The sequence below is a fragment of the Harpia harpyja genome, chromosome 1 (assembly GCF_026419915.1).
Source record: "Harpia harpyja isolate bHarHar1 chromosome 1, bHarHar1 primary haplotype, whole genome shotgun sequence".
Taxonomy (NCBI): domain Eukaryota; kingdom Metazoa; phylum Chordata; class Aves; order Accipitriformes; family Accipitridae; genus Harpia; species Harpia harpyja.
The window spans coordinates 60586041-60609865 of record NC_068940.1 but is presented as its reverse complement, the minus strand read 5'-3'; the positions used below and the strand labels follow the sequence as shown (position 1 = coordinate 60609865).

Below are 23825 nucleotides of genomic sequence, written 5' to 3'. Positions count from 1 at the left end.
AGAAGTGGCACATAGTACTTGTTTCTTCCTGAGCCTCTTCGGAATTGTGTTGAAAAGGAAAGCTATTCCCCATCTCTGTAGGTTCAGAAAACCTGTAGATTTTCCTACACTCTGCAAACAGAATATAGTGGAAAATCATTCCTCTATGGATCTCAAACCTCTAAGTGCAATTCTTGCTTCTGAAGAGCTCAATCATCTGACCAGACATTTATTTTCTCATGAAGAGAGACAGTTTCTGGTATTTTGACATCCCAACACTAACACTTAAGGATGCCAGTATGTGCTAACTGTTTATCAGTCTGATGAATATTGTTCAAATGTATAGTTATGCTTTATGTCTAAGTGTTACATGTGATGTTTGGCCTAGGCTGACAACATGCAGCACAGGAGGTTTTATAAGACAAACTGTGGCTTGGGAGACTCCAACTTTAGACAACATATATATCAATTGCCCACAAAAACTTGCTTCCAGTCAATGGAAGACTTCTGAGCTGTTTTACTACTAGTGCTGAAGGAAAAAAAAAAACAAAAAAACCCCCAAAAAACCCAAGAAAAAACCCAAAACATAAGAGAAAGATGTTACAAAGCAACAAAATAAAAAAAGAAATAAGGTGAGACAAAAGATGCCACGGCAAATAGAAGATGACATAATTCATTTGAATGCACATGTAAAATCCAGATGTGGATTTGTACACTTCTGCTCAGGTACGTGGACAAGGTCCACAGGCCCTGTCCAATTTTCTCACCTAGCTCTGCAACGTTGCACATATATGCTATTGTATCATTTGCAAATATATGCTATCATACCAGGTAACAGCAAAATTACTTTCCTACAGACATATCAAGCACAGGCAATGGACAAATTAAGATGGGTAAGAATTAAGAACAACTACTCTTATTTTCTAAGGAGGAAAAAAGAAAACTACCTCCTGACCCCAGAACAGACTGTGTCAAAGAGAGAATCCAATCCTGAAATACTGATAAAACAAAGAACTGGAAGCCCACTTACAGCACTCTAAATATTTGAGCTTCGACTGGACCAGAAGATGTACCAGGAGCTATCTGCACATTCAATAGCATAATCTGACTATTAGAATAGTTATATTGTTTTGAGATGAAGTCACAATTGCAAATAGTATGAAGTATGAAATTCATATTCAGTTAAATCAGAGCTATGCAAAAGAAAGCTTGTGAACAATTTGCTAAATTTGATTTTAGTTGGAATTCTCAAAATTACTCAAGAAAGCTTGATGCCTGTATGCCAGTGAAATCATGGATATTTAACTGCCTTACACTCAACCAAAAAAATCCCATTCTTATTCTGCAAGCACTTTGAACCTGAATGCTTTAACTGTACTTAAGTACATGCACTAACATACAACCTGGTTTTCCTCCCCTCCAAATGAGACACCATTTATCCTTTAAAACAAAGCTATTTACCAGCAATGGAGTTCTCTCAACTGGTTTATATCCACCACAGATGGAACAACTCCTTTGAGTTTCTCCAAAGTCTGCCATGGAAACTCCAAGGAGTGGAGAACTGTGGACAAGATTCCAAAGACAGGTAAAATTAGCTGTTTATTTTGTTTATTGTAAGCAGATTCATCTTTACATGAAGATGTAGTATTTGCAACATTCAAGTATTTTACAGCTCTATGCTACCATCGCAAATCTGCGTGATGCATTTCTGGGAAGAATTGAGAAATACATAAAATACCATTGCTGGTATATAGATTTGATATGACTTTCGTGTGCTATCAGTGAATATGTAATCCTGAAGATGCATGTATAATATGATGCTAAACGACTGCCTGTATTTATAGCAGGCTTCTATACCAAAGTAAGTAGTGAAACAGTTAACGAAGAAGTCCTGGAGATCAAGTACTCCTCATGCTTTTCAGAACCATGTTTTAAGGTTTACGAGTCTTTTAAAGAATCTTCCTCCAGATAACAAGATTAAGTAAGATTATCATCTGTGGGTGGACAAGGGTTGATTAAGAATGCAAGGCAGTCTGATACAAATACTTCTGCTTTTCCTGTGATGAAAACAACACTCATGTCATGGAATAGTTAATAAAAATAATATAAAGGGTGTTGTAAGCAAGTGCAAGGCAGAAGGGACAAACATTAGGACAGTGAGGTAATTTATACTGTAAGTTTGTGGCATCAAATATATTTAGTATGCCCATTGCTGCCTGTTGTCAAAATGAAAAATTTAAAAATAAGATTAATATGAATTCTCATCAATGACTCAACACGTCATACACTTTTCCTCTTCTCAGTGTAATAGTAACTAGTAACATTTTCATCAAATAATTCCTCAAACTACAATGTGGTCTCAGAAAGACAAAAGCATGCACTCAGTCTTCTTTCAGTGAAGACCCCTCTGTCCATAATTTATATATTCAAGGCACTATTCCAGAGCCCTTTGGAATTTGGATTTAAAAAAGAAAAAAACAAAAAAAACCCCACCCACACTAAAAATGACCCGATGTGATTTCCTTTCCTTCTAAAGGGCTTCCAGTAAAATCAACATAAACACAGAGGACAAAAAACCCCACCTTAATAATCACAACACAACTGGGCTTTTTAACATGCCATTAAAAAAACATACCATCAAATACTGCAGATTCTAAAGAGGTTCACTTTTGAAGAAGTTAACATCTAAAAGAATAGAAACTGTATGGGAAAATGAAGACCAGATATATAGATAAAATCCAATTAAGAGCAAACTACAGAATTTTACAAAGACTAAGCATTTCACACCTAAAGATATAAAAATAAATGTTAGTGCCAGCTCACTTTTTCACTGTTCCAACGTTCCTCTTCTGCCATCCTTTGTTTGTATTCCTTTTGCAAGCCTTCTAGCTGTGCCTGCAACTCATGAACTTTTGCTGTCATCTCTTCTTCACGAGCCTTCAAAATACAAGGAAAAAAATCACTTATACAATTAATCATCAAACCACTCAAAACCTCAACTACAGTGGACAAAGCAATCAACAAAAGAGTTATGCTATACACAGAAAAGAATATGCTTGAAATTCAGTAAAAAGGCCAGTTACACTACAGGACTACAGAAAAGAACAAGAAACAAACACAGGAGCTTAACAAGATTTTGCAGGCCTTCGACAACTAAGACTACATAGTTAGGATTACAGTTAGATTTTAAAAATTACCAGAAGAAGAGCTATTTCTATTGGGCACTAAAACAGCACTGAGGTATAATCCAGTAAGTGTATTACTAGAGAGATCGTGCTTGCTTATATGACCTTCATGGAAGGGACACATGATACAGAGTTACTTCTTATACTCTGGAAGCGACAAGGACTTAAATCCTTTCCTCACTCACTCTTACAAAGATGTTCGTAAAGCAGCTTTAAGCATATTTTCAGAAACAACGACTTCCCGTTCACAAGAGTTTGGAGGGCATTGTGCAGTGTGGAGGAAAGAAGCAGTGGCAAGAATGGTAGGGAGGAAATGAACTTTTCCTGTATGTTCTATCACTGTGAAGAGTACATTTATAGGAGAAAAACATTATGACCTAAATCCTAGCAAGTTAATCCACTTATATGGCACTTCACAAAAATAAGTATTTTTAAAAATTGTGTCCCCTCTGGCCTTTTTGAGAGATAACATGTTAGGGAGCTTATAAAACAGCACTCAGATTCAAAGTGCATGTCTCCACTGCTGAACTAAACTAAAACTCCAGTTTCACTCATGCTAACCACTCAGGGCAGTAAGCTGCCCGCTCTGCTATGCAGTAGTACTTCAGATCAGATTAGTACAATTAATCAACTGTCATCAAGAACAGAACTGCTGATCAGAATTTTGTTCCATTCAAAATCTCAGGAGTATAAACTATACTGATACAGAATATTCACTGGAAAAGTAAGAGAAGAACTAAAGAGCTGGTTCAGGCTTAATAGATTTAGGGTATGCCATAAGTTTAAAAAAAAAAAAAAAAATTATTTCCTTGTAAGGCCACTTTTTAATGCGTTCCTTGCACCCTACTTAAGAATAAAACACCCTCCCCACGCAGCCCCTCGGCCCAAAAACCACCACCAAAAAGAAACAAAGCAAAGCCCCCCCCCAAAGCTAGTGAATGGGAAGTCACAGTATCCAAGCAAGTTTTACAGCCTAGATGTTTTAAGAATATCCATCTTCAATAAAAACCTTGCTCAAACATCATGACCTCCAAAGAGTGTTATTTTTTATTAATTCACCTGATTTTTCTATGCCCTCAAAAATATATCAATAATTAACCTTTTCTAAGATTTCTTAATAGCTGGTTATACTTCTCTAGTTAAAAAGCCTCAACACCTGGCATATTCACTTGCTTCTATTTTCCCTTGTTTGTTTTTGGTTTGGGTTGTGGTTTTTTTCGGGGGGGGGGGGGGGTGTTGCTTTGTGGTTTTTTTGCTGGGTTTTGAGGGTTTTTTACATCAAGAATCATAGAATCTTACAATTTCTAGACTACTGTTCACCAAAATAAATCAAAATTGCATGCACATCATTCTTAGTCATGGAAGGTAGCTGAAATGCAATAAAGAAACTCAACTCAAAATGATGAGTGACACTTCTATAAAAGGGACATACCTGTGAGCCATTATTTTTCTAAACCCCTGAATAGAGATTATAATTTAAAATTTGAAATAATTAGAGATCACATGGGGTTCCAACATGCTCTAGAATCTGTATTTATAATAAGAACTTATCATTCTAAGCAGCATCTGGCATACTTGGAAAATAAACTGCATGCTCTTTGGATTTAATTACAGTTATATACTAAGACTTCAATAAAGTCATAATTTCCCAATCTTAACTACAAGGCCTATCCTGTATTCACATGGGAAGCATTACGAAAAATGAAAGAATACACACCTGAAGTTAGATATTTTATTTTTAGCTCATAGATAGGCTTAAAATAAGCTATCTGGAGCACAATATTCAATTTTTCTCTAATTATATACTTTAGTTGAAGAAGAAAAATACTTAGGCCTCAAACTACAGGCTATGCTGATTTACAGATCCTTTAATTAGGGAGACTTTCATGAAAACTTATGTGACAAAAGTTTTTATGAAAGATAAGAAGACACCAGATAAAGCAAGAGAATTACGAGGGAAGCACTTCACAAATAAATCATATTAAGTTTAACAGACTGAATGATTCCTGCTCGTCTTTAAGGATATATACTCAAATCAAGTTAGACTAATTTTTAGCATCATTAACCATGTTTACAATGCAACGAAGAGCTACAAAGTTTTATGAGCAAAATTCATTCTTGCAATTGGCATTATTTTTGCTTCCTCTTCTTACCATTTATGACAGAGACAAACCTCTCTGCATAAATGTTTTGGTGTGAAATTTCTCAACCCTATCATGAGCCAAGTCAGGTGTAAGTGGAGTAATAACTGGTAACATTAGGCTAAACTGAGAAAACCTATACATCTACTAATGCATATGTTCCTATTTCTACCAGAAATCTCAATGAATATGACATACATAATTTAATATAAATATTTCTTAACTTTTGAGATGCTTGCAGTACTTTTTCAGGAAAAAAGGTAACAAGTTCTCTAAACTTTTTTTTTCCTTCCCTAAAATAATAGAAACAAAACACTCACACATATACCATTACCTAAAAAAGAAACATGTACTCTGAAATTTAAAAAACTACAGCTTATTGCAGTTCCAGGCAACTGTCATTACCATCATCAATGAGATGAAAAAAATAACAACAGTGTTCATGTCCTCCAATTGCACAGAAGTCAAATTAGCCTAAACCTTCAATATGATACATTGAATACAGCATGCATGTTTCTGACATACATACAGAAAACAGAGAGGAATTACATCTGCATGACTTCAAATCACAGACCTATTTGGGCCTGTAAAGTAAGGACCTAAATGGCAACACACTGCACATTCAGGTAAGAGAAATATAAATCCTCCAGAAATGTAGAATTTAGACCTGTGGTACAAAAAAAAAAAAAAATCTCTATTGTTTTGTATCATGCAATTTTTCTAAATTAGGAAACAAAAGAAGGGGAGTCTAAATTTAAAACCCTGCCATCTCCATCCAACTTGCCAGAAGCTCAAAAATCAGAGCGGAACACACCAACCTGCCTACAAGACTGAAATCTGTAGTATTAAACACTCAGTCATGCTCAGTACATAGCTCTTTGGGCTGATAACTGAGCATAAACAGAAGTTCACTTACGGTTATTACTACTGGCTCTATTCAAGGGACATTCTTTTTTATTAAATTATTTATGCAAACAGGACTAAGATTAGCAAAATTAAAGCCTGCATCCCAATATGATGTACAGTCTAGCACTGAAAACCATTTAATCTTTTGTTGCCATACATGTGGGGCTGGGACAATTTACTTTGCTAAGACAGGAGGCATCCAGGGAAGGTAAAGTATCTTTAGACTGAAGTTGGCTACTAACTTCTGGTTGAAACGTTACTGGACCAAAACTATGTCTATCTGCAAATATCATGCAGACAACCTGTTCATTTACAAGTAAAAATGAAAGCTTTACTAGCAGAAAAACTATGCAAACAGACTGCGCCCTGCATAGAACAGAACCTGACTTTAAGGGCTATGGTGCCAATCTGGACAGAGCATCAGAGAAAGGAGCTAGAGAGTGAGGCTGACTCATAAACACTGTATTTAAATCCTTAAAAGAAACAGCACATCACCACCACCACAACTCTAGCAAAACTTAAGTCACTCACTTTCCTCATTTCAATCTAGAACACAAACTGCTCAAGGACATAAGGACCTAACCTTATGATTTTTTTTTAATTAGCAGAGCTGGGACTTAATTTTTTCTGTTCTTTCATGTTCATAAAATACAGAAGCAAACACTTTAATTGCAAGCTAGGTCACCACAACATCAAGTATAATTCAAGCAGTAAGATCTTTACTAGAAAGAGTTATAGTTTTTCCTGTCTAGTTGTGCAACGAAAAGAGGGGAAGAGTTATTTTGAGATGTATATACTCATATCACTTTTCAGAAAGATACCTCAAGGATTTCTTCGTATTTTTTCACAGTTCTTTTTAGATCATCATCTTTTTCAGCAATTTTTTTATGCAACTGTGTTGTCTCTATGTGATGATTTTCTATCAATTCAGTTTCCACCTCCTGAGCTTTACCTATTAAAAAAAAAAGCATATTTATTTTGTTAAATTATGTCAAAACAGTATTAAAAAAAAGCTTAAAGTCAACTGTGGAAGGTACCTATAAGGAAAACTTGTCAAGAAAACTCATTTTTCCACACTGTCAGTGATAATTACGTCACTTGACACTAGTATGTATGAAGTTTGCTGTCTGCAGTTCGGTATCCAGAGTAATTTTTTCTACCTGATGCTGGAACTTTTCTCTAAAAGTTAAGATCACAACCAATATTTATCAACTAATTCTACCTCCTACTCTATCTAGAAAAGCAATTGAAACATCTGGAGATCTTCAGAAATTCCTCACTTGTAGAGGTACTTCCAGTAACTGTGGAGTCAAAAGATACTTTATGCTCACTTCTCTAACCTCCAACTTACACTGTGGTGGCAAAAGATGGACAGAGAAGAGAAGCTGAAATATGTTGTACTGTAGTTATAACCACACGGTATAGCAATCAGACATCATATCCAGTTGGCACCTGTTAGTGGTTACAGTGAATGAAGTCTGCAAGACACAGCTAAGAAAATGCAATTCTGATTCCCAGATGGATCCAAGTTTCTGTAAAAAGCACCCTTCAGTGCCATATATTCAACGATGGAGTGTTAAAGGTTTTGTACTGCTGAAGCCAAAGTAGTATTACAATGAAAACTTACCAATGTGCTTTCACCTCTGAAAACTTACTCTCCTTTTTTTTCTTTTGTACATGTGATAAAAAGATAGGTACCTACAGCTATCATGGGTAACTCTTGCCATGACAGACGCAAACAGAGTGCTAGATCAAAGATCCATCCTGCAGCATAAGGAAGAACAGCTACATATGCGTTTTCCTAATTGTGCTACAATTAACATTTATATGTTACTTCCTGAGCAGAAGTTCTTTCCCTGAGTTCCCTAGGCAGTCATAAAACACATGTTGTCTTTATCAGAGTCCCAGGTAAAATCCCTTCCTCAGAGCATCTGAAAATTCAGTTTTCTGGCTATGTTACTGATCACAGCTATATTAGTATTTCACTTACTGATAGTCTCTTTTACTGCTGTTTCCAATTCTCTTTCTTTTTGAGCCAGCTGAGTATTGAACTCTCTCATTAACCGCTTTAAGGTGGAGTTGTGCTTTAACTCTATGTCTTCTTGTTCACATCTGCACAAAAAAAAAAAAAATACAGTGAGGAAATAAAATGTTTAAAGAGAGTGTGAGAACAGTTTAGCAAGGTAGGAGATCGCATAATTTCCCCAAAACTATTTTAGAATGGGATGGGTTTGTATTCTACGAGTTCTATGGGATTCAGGGAGGCTTTTTGTTCCCCTCCTACTGAATTCATCTGAAAGGCGTAGTGTTTCATTTAAAAAACAAGCCAGAACTGAACCTTTCCAGAAGATATGGAGCTTTTGCTGAGGAAGATGAAGAACTGGAAGTAAAGAATGTGCTGCATAAAAGCAGAATTTTTAGGGAATTCCTTGCTTGAGAAACGATTGGAGTGCTAAGCAGTATACCACATTTTTGTGTAGTACATATGAACAATTCTTCAAATCATCTGAACATGAAGCTTTCAATACTAAGTTTATTAAAACTTTATTTCCTGTTTGAGGAAAATAGAACTATATTTTATATTCTGGCAATGCTGAAAATGACCATCACTAAAACAAATCAAAAGTGGTATTAGTTTGCCAAAAGACAAACCACTTTTTAAACTGATGACTCAAATAGTGTTTTATGTGTTCATGAAGTGCTACTTTCAAGTAGTTCTTTTCTTGCTGTTCCTCTAGTCTATTTAGAAAAATGGCAGAAAAATACCAGTCAATATTTCATTGTTACAAACTGAGCTTTCAAAAAGTATTCTTGAGGTTTTAGTGGTTAAAGATAAAGCAAAGAAATGGTAACAAGACCAGGAACAAAGAATTTACCTGATCTTCTGCTCCATTTCTTCTAAGGACTCCTTCTTTACTATGTCAAGCTCCTGCTGATGTTCTTTTCGCAGAGTACGTAAGTCTTTTTGAAGATTATTCACTTCTTTGCGTAGTTTCTGTTTCTCCCTTTCAGTCTCTTCCAGTTTAGTCTGCAAGTCCTTCTGCTGGTTCTGCATATCACCTAGTAACTTCTGCAGCTCCAAACCAGATTTAGCTTTTTCTTCAGCATTTTCCTCAAAAGCTTTCAGGCTTTCATTTCTTTCATCCAACTGTTGCTGTAAACTTTTAAGCTTTTCTTCATATCTCAAACTCGTATCTTCCATCTCAATCTTATGTACTTCATTTTCCTTCACTATATTATTTTCCAACTCTTTTATCTTCTGTTCTAAAGACTGACTGACTACCTCCTCTTCCTGCAATTTTTTCTGGAAATCTCCAATTACATTCTCCATATCAAGATGTTTTTGTTCTTTAGCTTTTAATTCTTCCCTACTGCTTGCTAAATCACCACCACAATGAGCATGCTCATCCACTAACAATAAGTATTTTTTGGTTTGCTCCTCAAGTTCCTTCCTGAGGCTTTCAGTCCTACTCTGCTCCTCCTGATGGCTCTTCTCAACACATTCTAGCTTTTTAAGGAGTTCGTCCTGTTTCTTTTGCAGTTCTAGATGAAAGTCATTACTCTCTCGTTGTTCCTTTTCATACTTTTGCAACAATTCATCTTTTTCGGTCAAGCCCTTCTGTAACATGTGCATTTTCTCTTCATATGTCTGTTGGACACTCTCAAGCATTTTATTTTTTTCTTGTTCTACAGCAGCTTTTACACTCTCTACTTTTTGCAGCATTTCTTTCTCCAATTCTGTGGAATCTCTTGTTGACTTTATTTTTTCTTCTAAGGACTCAATTTTGGCCTCTCTCTCCTGCACTTTTTGTTCCAAGTCTCTTAACTGATTTTCTCTATCTTGCTTACATTGCTGCTCCTTTTCTTCCATCTGAGACATCAATTGCTTTTTAATAGAACCAATTTTTTGCTCTGCCTTCTTTTTCAGATCTGCCAGCTTAGTGCTGTTCTCTGCATTCAGTCTCTCTTCTAATTCTTTCAGGTCTTCCTCTTTGCTTTTAAGTACCGCTGACTTCATTTGATCAAATTCCCTCTCCCTTGCTTCAAATTCAGCTTTCAGTGAACCTATTTGCTTTTCAAGATTAAGCACTTTTTCTTCAGCCTCCTTAAATCTATTGTCCTTTTCAAAAGCCACCTTTTCTGCCTGCTGGAGTTGCCAAGCTATCTCTTTTTGCTCTGTCTCTTTTTGTTCATTATACTTTTTAAGTTCCTCCATCAAGGAATCATTTTCTGAAGTTTTCTGAGCAATGTGTTCTTCTAGTTCAGCAATTCTTGCTGCCTGGTTTTTTAACTTTGCCATTACCTCATTTTCTTCCTTTTCCCTCCTGTTTAGCTTTTGTTCTAATTCACTTTTTAAGCTATCAAGACTCTTGCTTTGTTTAGCCAGCTGCTCCTTCAGTTTATTTAGCTCTTCATCTTTTTGATTGGCTTCAGTATTGCTTAATTCAAGTTTGCTCTGCAAATCTTTAATAGTATCATGATTTTGTGTAAACCTGGTTTGTGCTTTCGTCTTCCACTCTGACAGCTTGGCCGTGCAATGATCTACCTGCTCAAGAGCTGACGCTTTTTCTTGACTCAGCATCTCAACTCTGGACAATAACTCCTGTACCTGGTTTAACAACTGCAACCGATCCTCCTGATGTTGCTTGCTTAACAGAGACATGGCTGCTTCCTTCTCCGTTAAACTTATTGTGCTTCCAAGTCTAACATTAAGGTCATTAACTGTTTTGTTGAGAACAGAGATCTCAGATTCTTTTTCCTGGAGTTCTTCCCTCATTGAGGTGACAGCATTGATATTTTCAGATAACTCTTTCCTCAGCTGTGTTATGCACGTTTCTTTTTCTGATGCTGCTTGCTGCTGATGCCCTCCCTCTTTCTGCAATTGTTCCTTTTCTGTTACAAGTCCTTCAATGTCAGCTCTCATGGACATAATTAAATTGTCCTTCTCTTGCAGCTGTTGCATTGACTTTTGCAAAGAAGTACTTGCAGCAGAATGATGCTCTGTTACTTCTCTAAGCTGAGCTTCTAGTTCAGGAATCTTACTCGTCTTAATTAATACTGCTTCTTTAACTTTTGCAGTTCGGCGCTCGCAATCTGCAATTTTGCATGTTACTATGTCAATTTTTTCATTGCATTTTTCAATTAATTCATTGCTTTTTGTTTGCAGTAAAGCTTCAGCATTCTTCCAGTAAGCATCTAACTGGGCTGCAAGTTCTCCTGACTGCCTTTTAAACTCAGTTTCTTTTAGCTGAATTGCCTCCATTTTTTTCTCATAATTTTCATGATCTTTATACTGAGAAGACTGCACAGTTTGGAGCTTCTCTTCAAGTGTTTTCAGTGTATCAGCTAGCTCAGTAATTTTGGCTTTGTCCTTTTCTTCAACTGCTTTCTGTTTACTGAGCTGTTCCTGAAGTCCTGACTGCTCTTTCAGGGACTGATTAAGATCACTTTCCAATTTTTTCAACTGTGTTTTCAGGTCACTCTCCCTGTCTGACAAAGCGTTCACCTTAGCCACTGACTGCCTTAGTTGTTCTTGCAGTTCCTTCAGGGACTCCTCCCTTTTCACCTGTTCTTCCTTCAGTCGGGCTATTTCCGTTCTGGAGCCTTCCTTCTCAGCACTGAAGGTGGCAAGTTCCTGTTTCAGGTCTCCAACTTCCTGCTCTTTCACTTGCAGTTCCATTTCATGTTTTTCCTGGAGCTCTTCAACCTGCTGGTTGAGTTTCTTTTCCCAGCTCTGGGTAGTTTCTTCCAGCTCCTTCCTATGAGCCTCAGCAAGACTCTCTAGTTGCTCTTTCTGATTGGATTCCAGTTTTGACACAGCATCATTGATTCCAGCTGAGCTGGCATGTGCCATTTCCAACATTTTAGCACTGAATTCGCTCTCTTTCTGACTGAACTCCAACTGCTTGTTTTCAAGCTCTTTTTTTAGTTTAGCTTCCTGCTCAGCAAGTTTCTTTTTGAAAGTTTCCTGCACATCTTTTGACTTCTGTTTAATTTTCTCCATTTTGTTCTCCTGACGTTTCAGTTTACTTTCATATTCTCCTTGTAAAGCACTAATTCTCTCCTCCGCAGCTAACAGTTTCTGTTTAAGCTCTTCCACTTGCTTGTTCTGTACCTTCATGTGTTCAATTTCATTTTCCTTCTCAGTTAGACTTCTCTTTGTCTCATCAGCCTCTCTTTGTAGATCCTTCAGTTGACATTCATATTGTTGTGTTAGAGAGGTTACTTTTTGTGTATTTTCATTGCTTTGCTCTTGCAAATGCTGCTTCAGGTCACGTACCTGAAAGATGTACACCTCTAACTCATTCTTGACTTCATTCAGCTGGGATTCAGTTCTTTGGAGCTGCTCACCAAGTTGCAATTTTTCACCTTCAAGATCTGTCAGCTTTTGCTGCAGCTTTGCTGATTCCTCTTCATAAATCTTTGCCTGCTCATTAGAAGTACTCTGATGAGACTCTGAAAGCTCCTCTAGCTTTGCAGACACTTGGACAAGTTCAGCTTCAGATCTTTCTGCAGACTCCTTTAGTTTCTGTTCATGTGCTTTTAGTTCCTCCATATGTCTGTCTTTCTCCTCCAATGATTGCTTGAGTTTGTTGAGTTCCTCTTTGAGTACCTTCTCAACACCTTGAATGGACATTTCGTGCTGTTTTAATATCATTTCAACCTCTTCGTTGTGCCGTTTCCTCTCTTCTTCCAACTTTCCTTCCAATTCTTGCTTTGTTTCACACACTTTACTACTCAATTCTGAGAGCTCTTGTTCTAAATCATGACGTATTTTTAGTGCTTCTGATAGCTCAGAAGACAGTGCTTCTAATTCTGTTTGTTTCACATCAAGTTTTTCTAATGTTTTTTCATTCATCTCTTCTATGTGTGCACGGAAAACTGTTTCTTTCTCTTTCAAAATTGTATCTATCTCTTGTTCTTGTTTCTCTCTCATTTTTTCCATTTCAGTTTCTTGTTGTTGCTTTAAGATTTGAAGTTTTTCTGTCCAAAGCTTTTCCTGCTGCTGTTTCATGTTCTCCAATTCTTTCTTGTGTTTTTCAACTATATCATTGATTTCCTTATCGTGCTGCTTTTTTTCAGACTCCATCAGAATACTTAATTCCTCTGATTGCTTTCTGTCATCTTGCGAATACTTTGCAAGAGAGCTTTCCAGTTCAAGAATCCTCTGTTAGAGAATACAGTTTTATAAAGAATATGAATATTCAAAAGTTAACAAGTTGATTAAATTCTAAAAAAATCTCACCAGGTTCACATAACTACAAATCACTTATTCCCTTATTTTTAGTTATTATCAACTTTTTATATAGCCTTTTGTTCATCTAGTTTGTCCTCAACTTTGCTTCCATTATGGTGAGTTAGTTATTTAACAAAATTTTTCTATTTCACTCCAGTGAAAATAGTTAAATTCTTTCCAAGTTTTTATTGTATCTAATTCAAATAAAATAATTCACATTATATTTATGAGAGACATGTTCGCATTTTCTTATTAACCTAAAGCACCAATACATAGGATGAAAGATATCAGGAGTCTACACAAGTATTACGGAGCTCTGTACATATTTACTGATTTATCTTTATTCCACCACTCATGGAAATGCTGCTGTAAAGTTAAAATGCTTCTATAGGCAAAACTTCCAAACTAATATTTGGGAGTGGTGGAATAATGTACAAACTTGCATCAGCAGATAATATAATCTTACCCATTACAGAAAGCAAAGGACACTTCAAAAATTTAAGCAAATTTTTTACTTACTCAAGTATCCTTCTAAGTGTATATAAGGTAGCAGTACCCAGAAGTTAAACAGTTTAACTCTCCTGTATAACACACATAAAAATTATGTAGATGGATACAAATTCATATCCCACACCATGATATCAAGTGAATGTATTTCTATATTTTGCCAACTAATCTTGTAAAAAACTAGGCACTGCAGCATACCATGGCAATACATTAAATTTCTGTCACTACAAGAAGCATTGAGAGATTAAACCAACCCAATCACAACAAATCCACAGTATTTGTAAGCCTGTCACAGTTAAATAGATACTTGACAGAATTCTTGTAAACGTTTACCCTTTTGGAATCTTTACTCACAGTTCTAAAAGTCTCTACTTCTTGATGCATCTTCTGAACTTTCTTGTCACACTCTGACTGTATCGCTTTCTTCTGCAGCTCTAATTCTTCTAAGGCTAGGGATTCTTGCTGCTCTTGTTCTTGAAGGGTTTTTAAACACTCACTCTGATTTTTTTCCTGTATTAAAAATTATGATTAAAACAATAAGCTATAAATATAGTCATCACTCCTTCAAAAACAGTATACTAGGACCTTTACAAACTGGTTAGTAGGAGTCATACACTAATCACCTGTATTTCCTACACACGCAGTTTGTATTTCATCTGTGAAAACAAAATTGTTATAAATCACTTCCATTTTCTCTTCTTGGGAACCATTTGTCTTCTACTTCCCTTTGTATGAAAAACATAATGCAATCCAGCCTTTCATTTTGATGTGTTTACCACAATTAATTGAGATTAACACCTTAGAGGAACAAAGGTCTGTCCTTACTTGATTCCACTGCTAATATAATTAAAAAAATTAACCTGAGAAACAGGTGGAATAATACAGTCAGGAAGGGACTATCGAAGTCCCACAGTCCTAGTCACCAACACCATGGAGCAGCACAAAAAAGAACCTACTATTTGTTAGGTAAAATTATGTGATTATCTAAAGTGGATTACAGCTTATGAAAAACAGCAAAGAATCCCGTTGAGTCCTCCCAGCCTGACCTAGAAAAAAAAACTCTTTTCTGAGGTCAAACACTATGAATAGTTAACCCTGTTCATGTAACACAACACAGACAGACAGAACGATTCCAACGCTTTTCAAGTAACAGCCTCATTCTTTTACTTTAGTTGCTGTGGCTAATTGCCAATGATCCAGAGGAAGAAATTAAAAAACAGAAGTCTAACAAAAAGTTTAAAAAAAAAACAAAACAAAAACAAAAGAAGTCTTTCCCACAAGAAGCAGCTGTTAATTAATCACTATCACTGCTCACTATCATTATTCAGTCTGGATCATTGCATCTGCTTTCCTTTCATGTTGCTGAAGACGCTGAGTTCTTTGACTTTTGGAGGACACTCATATCTTTGAGTGCAGAAGGACTCTCACTGCGTAACAGGGTCAGATTAAGACTTCTAGTCCCACGTCACACTTGGACAAATGTCTTTCTACACATTTTAGGGATACATACAAGAGCTGCCTTCATCTTCTCCTGGAATGCCTTTTCTTGGGCCTGTAATCTCTCATTTAGCTCCTGATCTTTGGTAGCCATTTCTTTTTTATGGAATTTTTTTAGTTCAGCAACACGCTCCTCTGAAGACTTCTGTGTATCAAAGTCGGAAAAAACTAATTTCAAAATATTAAATAACAAAACACTTTGTATTATTTCTTAGTAAGAAAAGCAGTGCAACAGAGAGAGGAAACCAGAACCATCCCTTTGCTCCCTTTGAATAAGTAACAATCACTTGGAGCGCTTAATATTAAGCCCTGACAGTTCTTATTTTCAAGCCTGAAGTTATCCATCTTCTTCTCAAGTCTTTCCCAGTTCCACTAAAAGAAACACCACATTTTTTAAAGACTCTTCTACCAAGGTGAACTTAATATTTTCAGTTTCAGTTCAAATGTGATAATAAATTGGAGAAGGAACCTGTCTGTGGCTTTCCCTGTATTCTTGTTATTTCATGAGCCAGAAAGTCGAGTGGCGATACTCTATGTAGACAGCTATCTACAACCTACATACGTGCTTTATTTAAGAATAATGTAACGCAAGTCAGTCACCCCCTAAAGCATCAGTGTATTCTCTTAGAAGAATTAATAACATAACAAATGTCAACACAAGAACTGCAATTTAAAGGTATTCAAATTTACAGCTTTGCAAGGCAAGTGCAGTTCTGCAATTCCTACCTGAATACGCCAGATGAAGCAAATCTTAGCAATTCTTAACCAGCAAACAGTTTGGCAACAAGTTCTTAAATGCTTACACATACTGGGCTAGGATAATCATTAAAAGTACTTAGTATTAAAACCCAAAATCCTGGTGGAGATGTGTGAGCTGACTGCCATTAACTTTTTTGACTCCCTTCAAAGTCTCAAGTGTACTTCTAATAAATGATTTTATTAAATACTGTGAAACAAAGCGTAATACTGTTCATTTTTACATGCCTCTAACATACTGATTTTAAACTGTTAGAGAAAAAAAAAAAATCTATATGGGGAGTTTTCTATTTTGTTGTAAGTAAATCTTTAATCCCAGAAATGAATTTTTACAGAATTTATTAAATAGCAAAAATTTTATAACAAAGTTATGATATACTAATGTATTTTACAACTATAATTTAATTGTAATTGAATTATTAGATTAAAAGCCAATAATACAGGGCGAGTTTCAGCTTTTACCTTCATAATCTCAACCACCTCTTGTTTCACTCTGGTTAACTCCCGTTGAAGATTTACCCTCTCTTCCTCACTTGCCTTTTCTACTGCTTTGATTTTTTCATCCATTTCTGCCTGCAATTTTTTCCGGGCTTCCTCTGTCTTTTGGGCAATACTTAGAGCCCTCTCAAGCTCTTCAAAAGCTGCAAAGAAAAAAAAAATCATATGATAGTCGAGAAATATCTATGTCCCTTGATAGAAGAACAGAGTTCTCAGTAACTGTAAATTACACAAGTAACAGAAGAATGAACTTAGGAATCCATCAAGAATTCACATGGGTTTATTATGTAGAAGGGAAAGAGAACTGACAAATAGCTGTGAATGTCTTCCAATACATTCTGTAGCTTCTATTTCTTCCCCTAAAATAACTATAAAATACATAAACCATATAAATAAACTATTGCTCCTCTTCTGGCTATATGTGCTGAGTAACTTTGAAGAAGAGGAAAAAAGCTGCATGAAGAAAAGGCAATTCTACAAGCTGTTCTTCCACTAAAACAAGCAGACAGAGCACAAACCAGGAATGACTGCTAGGCAAGTCAGTTTTTACTGAATCATGGAAGAGTTCTTCCTGAATAGAACACTGAAGTATAATACCAGGCACTTTATTTACCTAAGAGTTGTTCATTTCAAACTGTACAACCTAGATAATCTTCTCCTTAAACTGTGGGTTTGGTGGAGTCCATACAGATGGCTTTGCTAATTTATTTCACTATTTGCTTTTAATGTAGACTACTATCAATGCAATTCAGAGACACTGGAAAAATGCTTGTGTGTTATGAAGACTGTCCCGCGATTCTAGACTTCACAAATAAAATGTAAGAAAAAAATATTAAAGTTTTCTGGGAGCGAACCTTAATATCTACAAGATGTTTCAAAAGAACACTTCAGCTGCAGTCACAAAATTTATTTACATTTGCATAAGACGCACAAGTCTGCTGAAATACATTTTAATTTACAAATCAGAAGCAATAATTCCATGGCTTCTTCCCATGCTAAGGGGAAGTATTCCAACATACCTTATTAATTTCATAGATGATCATTTAGATATAAAAAGAAAGCAAATAAATTCCTGTGTTGTGAGCTGGTTTATTATTATTATTCAATACAAGTATCTTGAGTTACTCACTGAAACTGATGGCAGAATCTATATAGAATTACACAAGACTAAAATTTGATCACTATTAGGGAAACCTCTTTTCCTGAATAGATTATGAATGTGGAAAACCCCTGCTGCATATCAAAGGAAAATTCAGTCTCAGAACAGTCTACTATGTGGTTAATTTTTTGCATAAAAGATCTTTGGCAGAACACCGCTGTAGAATTCAAAATCACAGTACCAATGTCAAGACTGTAATTTATCAGAGCACAAAAAACTAGAAGTATGTTATTCTACTATACCCTGGACTACTTGGATACTACCCTGGGAGTAGACAGAACAAAATAATTTTGAAAGTGTTATTTAGTATGCTAAGCTTTCTTCCACTTAGTTCTATCCCAAAAAGAAAATCATAATAGACACATACATCTCTAATTTCCTTGATTCACCATTACTTAGTAGGCATTCACAGCAATTCTCATAATCCTTTTTTTTTTTTTTTTTGGAAACTATCTTTAATAACATTCAGGCATGAGTTTGAGAAGTGAATAATAATTTCCATACCACATCTTCTGATAATATTCAGAACTGAAGCTTCTGACCACAGTCTATACTTTGGAGGCAATGCTGCAAATATGTTTTCAAGTAACTTAATTCCATAAAATTGCATTCACCCAAATTCTGACCTTTTCCAGAATTTATCCTGTTTTCTGAGGAAGCCTTTCTCTGACTATTCATGCCAACAATCATGTTTTAGGGCAAAACAGGGTTGTTATTGACCCTGGCAATAACAAAGCACATCATTGTATCCACTTTTGCACTCCTGGTTCTACTTAAATAATGAATACAAAAAGTCATTGCAAAAAATCAAGAGCACTAGAGATTATTTCAAACAGCAAAACAGTCTAAAACATAATGCAAGCATGCATGAGGCTTATAGCTCCTTACTTTCCAAGCCACAGATCTTCACAGTGCCCATCAAGGCATTTGCCACCTGGGACCTGCAGACTCAAGTCCTCCCCCCTCACCACCCCAGGCACAACTCGGTTATGAACACAGCCCGCCCAACTGCATTTGGAGAATGGCACTGACTTCCCTGATTCTCCTCTTCGCCCTAACAAAAGCATGCACAGCCAGCAAAATTGGCCACATCCTTCAGTATTACAGCATCATAAATGGCTTTAAAAAAAACCCCCAAAAACCCAACCCCTCCCCCCAAACCTATAGACCTTTACAAAGTATAGCTTGAAAACAAACCCTGCAAGTAAAAGATTAAGTTATTTCACTTTTCCATACATGTTTTCTGATTCTTGCTCTGGGCAACACATACTTTATTTTCATTTGAGAAACCTGTTACTTCTGCAAAAGGAAAGAGAATGCATTTGCCATAGCCCACAAATCCACCAAAGAGAAGATCCAGGTTCACACTAGGATTGACTACTGATACGTAATAGCTGAGCAACATGCAGTACAACAGCTGCATCACCGTAATCGCAAGCAGGATGCTAATACAAAAGCTAGATAAAAGCTGATGGATAAAACGCCAAGGGGGTATGAAAGCACAAAGAAGCAACACTTCACAGGAACACACTTAGCTCTCTGAAAGTTAAATTATATGCATCTCAGGCACTTTTAGCACTTAAGCAAAACAGAACATTTTTATTCAAAGTAGTTAATTCTAGTGTAGCATGACACAACTGAGTTTCAAACCAGCAGAGGGCTAAACTATCATCGAGTAGACAGAACATGGTCTATATTATTATTATTACTTTTGATCTATGGGAGATTTAAAATCTACTGTGGATAAAAGCCTGGAATAAAAGTCCATGTTTTTACCCAAATACATCTATTCTGAATGCACAGAGTAAAGGCACTGCCTGTGTTCTTCCCCAACCAGCAGAGGTACTGTCAAGGGAAGACCTTTTAACTGAGGTACTGGTCAAGTAAAGTCTCACAAAGGCACAGTGGCATATCAGAAACAGTAACAAGCACACCAACAGAGCCTCAGGTGAGTCTTGCAAAATTCCATTCATGTGACCAAGCCAGACAAACCAGAAACCTTCCTGTGCAGTATATAAATTACACAAAAAGAGCCTGAGCAGAGTTTAAGTGCAAAGTTGCAAAACTGATTTTTATAAAACGTGTGCTAGAGAGTTGACTGCTTTACATACACTACTCCAGTCTCAGTTCCCTTCACCTTGCCTCCTACCAAGTATAACACCAGTCCCTACCGCAAAGACTTCTTGCGTACTCTCCCGGCCCTGCAGATATATTATCTTCAACTACAGTGCCATCTACTGCTGAAAATTGTGAAGAAAGCACTAAATAGGATGGCAAAGGGGGGATTTACATATTTTCTTACTGAAGGCTGAGAGCAGGCATCTTGTCAAAAGTTTGAGAAGCAAAGCTCGAATTCATTTCCTACAGTTGATTTGTGCATCTAGGCAGGATTTTAAATGCACAGTCCAAGCTTTTTGTTTCTCAGTAGAAAGGTGCAAAGCATGTGTTTATTAAGCTTGCAGAAGAAATATTGCCTACAAAGAATGGCAAAGTAAAGCAAAATGAATTTGCTTTCTAAAGACTTTTTGTTTACTGTACAGAATATAAATAAGTCAATAATCTGCATCCTGAGAAGTCAAAAGGACTTACACCAAGTATTCTCAGGAGAAACAAACCAGTTTACCAGTAAATTTACAATACTATAAATAGCTTTGTTGAAGTAAAATGTAAATAATCTATGTATACTGCAAAGCATTAAAAAAAAAAAAAATCAGTTGCAGTTACTTCAAGTAAAAGTGCCTGAGAAGCACAGAATTTACTTTTCAGAGCCCAGTTCAAGCACCCAGTGTGTGATGTAAGAAAAAAGAGCCCTTACCCCAGTCCTGTTCATACAAGGCTTGGGAAAGGCACCATGATTCACTTATTGGCATGTGTGGATGCACAAAAACAAGATGCTCTGTGAGATTTCAACATAATGTACCTCTAACTACAAAAAAACCGAACTTCAACTGGGGAGACCAAGTTACAGTTTACACAACACACACAAAATAAGCATACAAATCTTTTCACTATTTCAATACACAAAAATGCATTAACATTAAATCAAACACTGGAGCATTTCACTAAAGTCACTGAATTACAAAGAAAAAAGCCAGACACATAACTCTAGACAAGTTAAAAACATGAAGTGGAAAAGTATACCACTTTTTAGCCTACAATATAGCACTATGAAAGTAAATTCCAAGTGTAAGTATTATGCTTATCCTTATTCGCCATAACATAAATGAAATTACCATTTCTACAAATACAATATGCCATGAAGTCAGTTCTACACTAAACCATGATATAGAAAAAGAGAAGTGGAGAATTTAAAGTCATCTCACATCAACTATTTAAGAAACAGAACTTTAAAGATGTTGACCTCAAATACATGAAACTGCCCAAATCTTAAAACTGATACAACTCAAAGGCTGTGACCTAGAAGTAATTTCAGGCTCTCCCAATATTGATGGTGGTTTTCTCAAATGCCTGAACGATTTAGTTCAACTGTATTGAACTACAATTCCATTGTACATCACAACATTTTTGGAATGCATAAAGCCAAGGAAGTAATAGGAAAACCTAATAAAGGTCACCTTACAATTTTGCCTACCTCAGAAGTAGTATTAATTAATTTTCCAAGGGTTCCAACATTTATATACGCGTGCTTAACAGAGTACAAAAATAAATGCACTCAAAAGTAAAGTGGATGCTTATGCACCATAAAAGTTACGAAAAGTACTTGAAAATTTTATTTAAGAGAAAACATATTTAACACACAAATTTCCCCCTAGAAAAGTGCAGTGTACGCAACACATTTTTCGTAGAGTGAAATTACTTCTCACTACAGTAGTTAAGTTTTCCAGGTATCCAGAGCATCATCTCTAACCCATTTTCAGCTTCTGGCTATGTAAACATGAGGAAACTACTGTATTATCAGAGTGTGTAGATACTAGTCCATAATTAAGAGGTTTCTACTGCTTCAGAAAAATACTGTTTCAAACAACCATGACAATAACTTCATATCTACAGAAGTATTATAATATTCTTCAGCTTTTTTTTTTTAATCATGAAGAAAAGCTTCCTAGTTTTCAAGACCTGAACAAAATCCGAATTCAGCAGGACTGACTGACTTCTGAAATATTAATTTCCAGAGCTAAAAAGACACATGCAACACAAAAGGGTAGAAGAGGAAGGCAGCTAATCAAAATGTTTGTTACTTTCACAAGATGGATGTTCAAGCTGCTTTTCTGTATTACAGCAGAATTATCTATCCAAACTAATCTTTAAAATTAAAAGTTGTGATCTAAATCTATGTAGATTTAAAATAAACCCCTATGAACTGTATTGTTTGAACTTATCACTTTTTAGAGGAAGAAAATATGCATAATGTTTTATGCTAACTAACCACATCTCAGCTTCTGCCAAAAGAATGAACTCCTTTAAATGCCAAAAGGAGTTCTAAAAGAATTTTGATAGATATAGTGCAAAACAATTTCACTGTTTAAAAAACAAAGGGGGGCGGATTGACCTTTTAGTTTCAAGCAAAAGGAGAACTGCAAGCACACATAATTAATGTTACCTAGTTTCCATCAAAAGCAAAACTACAGCATGTAATAGTTAAATAACCACTAGGTTCCAAGGCTGAAACAAAAGGAATCATCACTGCTGTTTCACTAAAAAGAAATCAGAAATGCTTCCGCTATGATTATTGAAAGAAAATGCTTATTATGGTTTTAACACATCCTCTTGTTTCTACTTCTTCGCAAGCTCTTACACACTCACTGCTATGTTCTCTATGTAAAATACTGGTGGCATTATAGTGGTCACTTATGGATAGTTGCAAGTTTCTCTCCTGAAGTTATACCAGCACAAAACTCTATCAATCTTTTTTCCTACAAACCAGAAGGTACAGCTGCCCTTCAGCAGTTTCCTTCCCAACTCCAGTTGAATTGATAACAGAGACAAACCAGTCAAAAACATCCCTAAACTCTGTGACCAGAAGTTAAGTTAGTTATGATGCTAGCAGGGGTGATATGTAGAACATTAGGAAAAAGAGCAACTGATAACAACAACAACTGATAAAAGAGTGCAAAAAAAACACACTGAAGCTTTCTCATGTTTAAATGTGAAAGCTAATAATCTCCAGAATTTCTTACCAGCTCTTTCAGATTTTTCTTTCTGTTCTTTTAATTCCTCGCCTTTTGTAGTTATTTGTTTGATACGAGCACGCAGTTGGGCTATCTCCTCCTCCTTCATTTCCAAAGTTTCGTGCATTTGTCGCTTCGTCTCTGCAATTACCATGCCCTATGGAAAAGGTCCTTGTGATAAAAAGCTAGCAAATAAATAAAACACATAGCTGAAACAATTTCAAGCCAGGAAACAATCCTTGTCAGGAATAAACTTCAGTCTATTAATACAAGACCAGAGATCATGGTATTTTTTTATGTCAGAAAACAGAAAATGATAGCAAAAAGAAGATAAGAATAGGGATTATTTTGAAGAGTAGCCAAAATTTATCTAGTGGTGAAAAGAACTCCTCCAGCAACTAAGGACCATCAGAAAACATCCTGCTTCTGGTACAGATATTCTTTATTCTTTGAAATACGTATTCTGTAAACAAACCAAGACTAAAAGCATTGTAGTGTGTGTGCTTCTCCTTAGAGAATATGCACTTATAATGAATGTTAGTCATGCTGCTTATTACACCACCAGAAGTTAGTCCAAGTACCAAGACTGTGATAAAAAACAAAAAAACTTTTAAGGAACAAAAACCCAAGAAACTCTTCATATTCCTAGGAAACTACGGTTACTTTTCCTTCATTGGATGTTTTTTAATTCATTTACATTGTATCTCATCTTCATTAGTGTTTGGGGGTTGGTTTGTTTTAAAGCTGGCATTAAGGAGTGTATTCAGCATAATTGCTCCATCCCAAATAACATCATCTTGCAGTATTAAGCATAACCTAACAGACAAATAC

The 23825-nt window shown here is 36.0% G+C and overlaps 1 protein-coding gene across 7 annotated transcripts in view; it reads right to left on the bottom strand.

Moving 5' to 3' along the window:
• The window catches only part of GOLGA4 (golgin A4), a 69921-nt gene that overhangs the window by 14695 nt on the left and 31401 nt on the right, over positions 1–23825 (bottom strand). For 4 of the 7 annotated variants that reach the window (XM_052796592.1, XM_052796602.1, XM_052796575.1 and 1 more), the window contains 8 exons: positions 23004–23151; positions 16671–16849; positions 15466–15597; positions 14310–14465; positions 9088–13379; positions 8202–8323; positions 7033–7163; positions 2803–2916 (listed from right to left, as the gene is read on the bottom strand). In XM_052796592.1, coding sequence (XP_052652552.1) covers positions 2803–2916; positions 7033–7163; positions 8202–8323; positions 9088–13379; positions 14310–14465; positions 15466–15597; positions 16671–16849; positions 23004–23151 — 5274 coding nt within the window. Of the gene's footprint in view, positions 1–1440; positions 1541–2802; positions 2917–7032; positions 7164–8201; positions 8324–9087; positions 13380–14309; positions 14466–15465; positions 15598–16670; positions 16850–20680; positions 20759–23003; positions 23180–23825 lie in introns of those variants that run through there. The other 3 variants (XM_052796612.1, XM_052796621.1, XM_052796630.1) reach the window with 3 other exon arrangements.